Below are 7,567 nucleotides of genomic sequence, written 5' to 3'. Positions count from 1 at the left end.
GGCCGCGCCCCCGACCCAGGGAGGGGAGTGGTCTGCCCAGCACCCCCTCAACAGCCTACCCAGTACCCAGCCCACTAGTAGCTCGATGGTGGCCTGAGGCTGCCCCTGTGGCCACTGACTTCACAGTTTACCGGATTTGGTTTTCGACCTGGGGAAGGGGCGAACAGCACGTGACTGAGCTACGCTACCTGACCTCCCTAACCAAGCCAGCTATAGGGCTTTACTACCACCTCCCCTGCACTATAGAGAGCCAAACCTGTTCCATTCTAAGCCCACTCGCTAGACGCAGGGAAAACCCCTGGGAAGCAGACAAAGAAGGCTCGGGTTTCACCAAAACAGACCCCCCAGAGACACACACACACACCCCCCTCGGGTTGGGGCTGCCCAGGTAAAACCAGCAGCTCCCCCTCCCCTGGAGTAGGTGTCTGCCCAGGTAACCAACCCTGCCAGTTCTGGCCCCCCAAGGAGCGTGGCCAGGTTTCCTTTAGACTCATAAAGTTCCACCCACAGGCACAAACAGGAAGTTGGCCTGTATTGCAGGGAGGCACCTAGGGCTCCCTCCCTCCCTCTATGGCACCCAAGGCAGCCTGTGGGCAGGCACAGACTGTGATGTCTGCAGGTACCTGGGCCATGTTTGCAGCCTGGGTACTTGGGCAGCAGGAGTCTAGCGAGTTTAGTCCCTTCTCAAACCCACCCAACTAAAGAAGCTGCTGGAAGACTAAAGCTGACCCCGCACAGCCCAGTTTGACACTGAATCTGAAGACAGGGCTGCAGATCCAGCTGGACCCTGCTTGGCCAGGCCCTTCCTGAGCTCTCAGGGAGATTCGTAGTAGCCATAGGCAGAGTACTGGTCCTAGCCCAGGTAATTTGCCTCAATCCACTTTGGGCACAGGGATGGTGGCTCCTAGGGACCTTACACAGGACCCAGGGATCCCTCACTGCTTTCTAGGCTCCAGGGACTCCTGACATACTTGGGACTGATCTTGATGTGAGGAGTTTAAGACAGGTGTGGAATGGAATGTGTTTGTGTAGGGGGTGGGGCTGGGGGAGCATTAGCTTCCCCTCCCCGCCATCATTCTGGTTTGTGCTGTGTGGGGGTGTCTGCTAGGAGGGTGGGGCAAAACAAACAAGGCAAGTGTGTATCTATCCCTCTATCCCCAGTTCACACACAGACCTCACAAATGTCCCCTAAAGGAAACTCCTAAAGGATTTCCTGAGAACACACCAGGCGTTCTCCATAGACCAGGATGTGGAGCCCATGTCCTTGCAGATATGACTGATCTGGTAGTGTGCATGTGGAAGACATGGCTGACATACACTGTTATAGACCCCGGATGAGGCCTAGACCAGCCAGCGGCTGGGAATGATTACTGCGGGATTAGGAGGCCTGGCTCCAGCCAGTCTGGGAGAGACCCCCAAGAAGGAGGCCCTGGAGGAGCTATCCCCTCTCTCCCCCAGGTTCTTCCCCACAGAGAAGAGCTTTGCTCCGGGCTCTGTTTCAGGAGACAACTACAGTCACAGTTCTCACACACAGCAGACCAAAGACCTGTGCCCTTGCAAGGGGTCCCAGAAGCCCCCTCTTAGGTTGACAAAAAGACCTTGAGAAGGCAGCCCTCTTCCTAGGGAACAGGAAAGCACCCCTCCACCCCCTCCTTACAAAAGGTTTCTCCCCAGTCGCCTCAGAACATCTTGCATTCTTGCCGCTCTTGTAGGCAAATCTGAAGGGAAACTGGCACTTCAGGGTATCCGAGGAAGCAAGACGGCAAAGTGTTATTTAGGAACATTTCTGATGGGGTCTCTCGATAATTTATTTTACAATCTCCTTCAGAGCTTGTTAAAAATGAGGAATCCTGTACCTCTTCAAACCTCCAGCATCAGAAATGTCTGTGTGTGCGTCAGGATTCGGGGGGAGAGTAGGGCCTAGGTTCTGCAAGAGCCCCAGGAGTTCTGACACACACTAACAGAGAAAAACTGAGAGGGTACGAGGAGGGAAATAGACACAGGCCAGATGAGAACATGCTGAGCCTGAGTCCACACTTTGAGAGGTCAGTGAGTGGTTCATGTCAAAGAGGGACAGCTGGTCAGGCAGGGCCTAGGCATGTGGTCCAGTGACCCGCCCCTCTGCCAGGGATCACATGGAGACCCTCAAGGAAGACCAGGATAAAGAGGCACCATCCTGTCTTCTCTAGGCTAAGAAGAGGTGTAAGGGGGTGTATGCGTGCCTCTGCTTCCTTGGGAGTACACAGCTTAAAGACTGGAAGTGGGAGAGGGGACCCATCCACTCCCAGGTCAAAGTGAGAGGAAAATCCAGTCATAGACTGGGGAGACACCTGGTGGACAAATAAGAAAAAGCACAGAAACAAAGGCAATGGAAAAAATTTTTTAGTAAAACTAGAAAAACTTTACAAAAAGTCACGACTGCATTTACTCTAGTGGTCTGAGGCAGCAGACCATGGAATCAGTGTCCAGGTGGCAGGCACTCTGGGCTCACAGCTTCCTTCCATGGCTCTGTGGCCAAGCTCCCACCTTTGGGGCCCTGATATTACAGGGCCAAGCACCTAGGGTCTAATGGTAGCAAGTACCACCTCATGGCAGGCCCCAGAGTGTGGTGCAGAGGCGCTTGGTACCCACCATGTCACCCTTTGGCTCTGGAAGCCTAGGCTGGAATTTTGGCAAGAAGTCCCTTATTCCCCTCCAGGTCCAGGGGGCCTGACCCAACTGCTTTGAACTCAACTTGTTTATTCCCACCCCAGGGCCTCTGTATTTACATTTCCCTCTGCCTGGATCCCTCTTTCTCCAGATGTTCACATGGCTCAATCCTAGTTCTTTAGGCTCCAGCTCAACGTCCTCTGCTCAGAGATACCTTTTCAGACCTAAACTAGCCCCGTAAGCACTACCACATTACTATTTTATTTTCTTTATAGCCTTTTCACTATCTAAAATTATGTTTTATGTTTATTTGTTCATTGCTTCTCTTGTCTCCCCCACGAGACTGCAGGTTCTGTGGAAGCAGGGACCTCATCTGTCTTGTCAATGCTGTACTCCCAGGAGCTAGAACAAAGCCTGGTACACAGCAGGTTCTCAAATATCTGCTGAATTGAATTCTCTCCCTATGAAACGCTGCACTACGCCAGGCCCCTCAGACTGAGAAGGGGCCCTAGCTCAGGATCACAGGACAGAGGCAGCCCAAGCAGAGGGCCAAGAAAGAGTCCCAGCCTGTCCTGTCAGGCTCATTTCCATGTCTAGCTCTGCACTGCCTTCACCTTGAAGGCTTCGAGGGGTCTGCCTGGGAGGAGATGGGGGCCTGGCTGGTCTGAGAATTCTGAGGCACAGCACCCTTTTTGCCAGAAGAGGGCTTTTTAGCCACTAGCTCATTGTCGTCCTTGATCTTCTTGAGCCGGGCCTTGCTCTTTGGTGGTATGGAGAAGGTCAGAGAGCTCTTGTTGAACTCAAGTGGGAAGACACCTATATCTCCATCAAAGCGGTTCTTGGACACCTGCAGATACCGTTTCCCTGGCCCAGTTACCAGCTTCCTGTCCTGCAGGATCAGAACATTGTCCGCTTCCTGGCTTGCCTGAGGACCAGGGGAAGAGGAGGAAGAAGCAGTGAGAAGACACATGAGAGAAGCAAAAAGCAAGGTTGAGGACGCAGGGAGGAGTGGCATAAATTGGGAAAGGGAAAAATACTTTCCCCCATCACCAAAGCTCTTTGAACTACTGACCACAACGCTGGGCCACTTGATTCTTTCAGTTTCTTGACAACCGTGCTGCTATTCCAGATTTTGTACAAATCTGGAACTTCTACTTGTAACACTTCTACTACTTCTACTTGTAACATTTCTCCTCTATAGCTCACCACCCTACTCAACCCCAGCTTCTTCTTATTCAGGTCTTGGTCTAAATGTCACACTTCATCAGAGAGACCATTCTTGAAACAAGGCACCATCATCCTTCCATCTCTGTATTATTCTCTTCCCTGGCTCCATGTTTATTTCAGCATGGCACACAGTTTGTACACAGTTTGTGCCCAGCCGAGAATTGGCATGTAATAGGCACTCAGTGTACCACTGGAAGCTCTAGGATAAGGCTGGTCCTGCTGTCGAGAAGGCCCTCCCATTTATTTATTTAACACCTACTGTCTGCCGAAACTCAACCAAACCTTTGTTGACCCCTCCTGTAGGAAGCCTCCCTGGATGTCCCAGGCTGACTCAGATGTCTTTTCTCTTTGCTCCCCAAATACCTGTGGTGCCTGTCATAGCTCTTATCATACTGACTTGTAATCACTGTCTCACTGTTTCCCCACTAGAGGATGTGAGCTCCTGGAGGGCAAGGAGAGCACAGGCCAAACTATTATCAGCCTTTGTATTCCTAGCCCATGTATTCCTCATGTCATGACCCCAGAGGCAGCTAGCTGCCTCCTGCTTCTTCCAGAAGGACAGTCAAGATGATTTAAGGCTAAATAAGGGCTATCCCTGGTCACATCTACCCCCTCTCTTCTCCAAAGCTTGGGCTCCTCTAAAGGCCACTTACTTTGGCTGAGCCAAAAATGGATGCTGTCTGTAGTTCCTTATCATCATCCTCCTTCCGGGGATGAATGACCAGTGTCACATGGCAGCTATTGTCTGTTGCAAACTTCCGAAAGGCCCCAACGATGTAGTCTTGAGCTGCAATCCTGTCCCCACCCCAACAAAGCAAAAAGGTTATCAGACACACACAGAAGGACAAGAACATACACATAGTCTTGATTCATTCACATCTCCCTACAAACCACCACAACCCCACACTACGTCCTTCTACCCAAGGACTCACACCTAGGTCCTTCTCCATACTTCCCACTGCCACAGCCCACACCTCTATAAAGATAAAAATACACATGGAATGGTATGTGCCTGCACACATGTCAAAAAAATAAGACAGCACAGTGTGTGTGCCTAGCGGCCAGCTGCCTGAGAAAACATGTGTGTTCAAGTGGGTTCCCGCTAGACAAGAGAAGGATGTCACCTGTCTGTGGACAGCTGCTCGTGACCCATCATGAACTGCAGATTGTCAATGACCACATGACAAATGTCATAGACGTAAACTGCATGTTGCATTGTGTCTATTACAGTCCTGGGAGGAAGAAAAGGGAATGAATTCAACAGTCAACTATAAGTGGTCTCCAGAACACCCCAGGCAGAAAAACCAGCATCCTGAAAACTCTGCTGGGGGTCTGTTCTCCTGCCCTCCAAATCTTTGAAAACCCCAGACCTGGGAATCTCACCTGATGCTCTGCTGCCCATGGAAAGTCATGAAATAGAGAGGCAGGTCCTCAAAGCGGTCGGCCCACTCATCGTATTTGTCCAGTTGATCTTCTAGCCGCCCCACAACAAACTGTGTCAGCATGACCCGGGCTAGTCTCACGTTGCTGATCTCAAAGCTACCCCATAGCGTGTTCACCCCCTGGGTACACAAATCCAGGGCATACTCACTGATGAACGTTGTCTTTCCACTGCCTGTTGGCCCTGCAGGGAAGGTTGAATACAGACCAGGGTGAGGGAGGAAAGTCCTACCCGTGAAACCAAGACACAGAGCAGGGCTTCAAAGTCGGGAAGGGAAGCCTCCTCTTCAACATTTACCATAGCCCAAACCCACATGCTTTCATCATCTGATCCCCTGCCCCCTATCCCAAGCAGTGATTTCCCAAAAGGTCACCTGTGAAGACTGTCAGCTCGCCCTTCCGATGTCCCTTCAAGAGACGATTAAGGTCTGGAAAGCGACCCCAGCGGATGCCAGCTACCTGCTCCACATTTGACAGTTCTCCTAGCACCTCCTCCCGAAGCTGCCGGAAAGACACGATAGACTTGTGCCAGGCGGGCAGGGCAGTACGCAGAATACGAGAAAAATTTAAGCCTCTGTTCAGAGCCTCCAGGGGACGGGGCTGGTGGTCCCCAGGCCGCACCAAGGAGCATCGCTTGGGGTTCAGTTTACGGGCAAACAACTTGGCAGCTTCCCAGGACCGAAGGTCATCCCCTAGCCAGAGCACAATACGTCGAAACTGTTCAAGGTAAGGGAGCAAGGCAGGGGGTAAGCAGGCTGTTCCTCGGGGTAGGGCAAGGGTGGGCAGCCCTGTGGATTGGTTCAAGGCTAGGCTGTCTAGCTCACGACTTGTGAGTACCACCTCAACATCTCGACGAGTGATCAGTGGTAATCCAAACAGATTGTGGTAGGCGCCAGGCCGGGGAATGGTGGTCTCCACATAGTGTACTCCATCCCCCTGGCCTTCAGCCCCTAGTAGCTTCAGGCCTCGTAATCGCAAACTTCCAGGGGAGAACCAAGGGAAGACAAGGCTGCGAGCAGGCCGCAGATACCGCACACTGAAACGCCTGAGTGTGTCATCTGTCACTTTGGTGAGGCCAAACATCACACGAGCCAGGTGGGCCTCCTCTGGCTCAGGCAGCTCCCAGAGAGGTATTGCTCGGTCCCAGATCCTCCGGACTTCCTCACTGTCCTCAGCTTCTGGGGCCTCACTAAGCAGGACTCCCTCTCTGGCCCCATCCCCTCGCCCCTCCACGCTGGCCTGGAAGTCTTCCCAGCTCCCCTCTGCTAGGCTGGTCATGCAGAGAAAGCGGCCTGTGGTCTTGTCAATGAAGAGGTTGAAGGAAGTGGTAGCACTAGTTTGGTCCTTGAGCTGTGAGGCCCCCACAAAGGGGCTTGGTGCCCGCAGACAGCTGTGGCCATCTTGGAAGGGGATCCCATGCGCCCGCAAATACTGGCGGATTTCAGTTGTAGTTACAGGCAACACTGGTACGTCCAAGGCTGGGAGAGCCTCCTTCCTGTACCGTCTGCGAGGAGGGCCTGGGACTAAGCTCCTGGGCAGGCCCCTCCGACTCATCCACTCCCCACGCAAGGGCAGTAGAATACGGAGGGGGTACCCACTTCGGAGGAGGACCCACATTCCTAATCAAACGGAGGAAGTCACTACATGAAATACCTTAGATGCCTGGTTCGGATGCCTTTACTAGATCAGACCTTAGGGATCCTCCACATTGTACTCTGCCAAGCCCATTCTAGGTGGCTTTTTTCTCTCTTCAAACTTCCCCCTCATAAACATCTCTGAATCCTCTTCAGCCCCTCTACATTGCTATTTCACATCCATGCCCGTCTACACGACCTCTTCCCGTCTATGTTCCTGTATCTGGCTGCCGACCTCTATGGTCCTTTGCAACTTCTCCTCACCACCGCCTCACCTCTACAACCTTCTCCACCGCCCCTCACCGATACGGTTTCTCTCGATCATCTCTCCACCACTACTGCCCCTCGAAGGAGCCTCCTCGTCGTCCTCATCTCTACGGCCGCCTGCGTCCTTTCGGGAGCCCCTCCGCTCTAGGCCCCCGACTAGACGCCCTCTTCGCCGCTCTTTCCCTCAGAATGGACTAAGCACGGCTAGAGGGCCATTAAGCGGCTCCCGCCAATTTCCGAGTCCAAAGGAACGCCCAGCTCTCACCCGCCCCGTGTCCTCCCTCCACTCTCCTACAAGAAGCTCCGCTGCTCCCGACCCTGGCCCCGCGTCTCCACTCTCCTCTCAGCGC

General features: G+C 53.0%; 1 protein-coding gene across 2 annotated transcripts; it reads right to left on the bottom strand.

Annotated features, from left to right (window-relative positions):
• Positions 1-2,366: 2,366 nt before the first annotated feature.
• TWNK (twinkle mtDNA helicase) lies at positions 2,367-7,536 on the bottom strand. Of its 2 annotated transcripts, XM_046653066.1 has the most exons (6): positions 5,691-7,536; positions 5,468-5,500; positions 5,260-5,350; positions 5,001-5,108; positions 4,530-4,671; positions 2,367-3,574 (listed from the first exon to the last, which is right to left on the bottom strand). In XM_046653066.1, exons 1-6 carry the CDS (start codon positions 6,931-6,933, stop codon positions 3,260-3,262), a joined length of 1,932 nt encoding a protein of 643 aa, XP_046509022.1. In that variant the 5' UTR covers positions 6,934-7,536; the 3' UTR covers positions 2,367-3,259. The 2 variants fall into 2 exon arrangements, with proteins under 2 accessions (XP_046509022.1, XP_046509021.1); XM_046653065.1 differs by having other exon boundaries at positions 5,260-5,500.
• Positions 7,537-7,567: the final 31 nt, after the last annotated feature.

This window comes from Equus quagga, chromosome 2, assembly GCF_021613505.1.
Source record: "Equus quagga isolate Etosha38 chromosome 2, UCLA_HA_Equagga_1.0, whole genome shotgun sequence".
In the NCBI taxonomy this organism is placed as follows: domain Eukaryota; kingdom Metazoa; phylum Chordata; class Mammalia; order Perissodactyla; family Equidae; genus Equus; species Equus quagga.
Note: the sequence above shows the minus strand (reverse complement) of the source record. Positions and strands in the feature narration are given on the sequence as shown.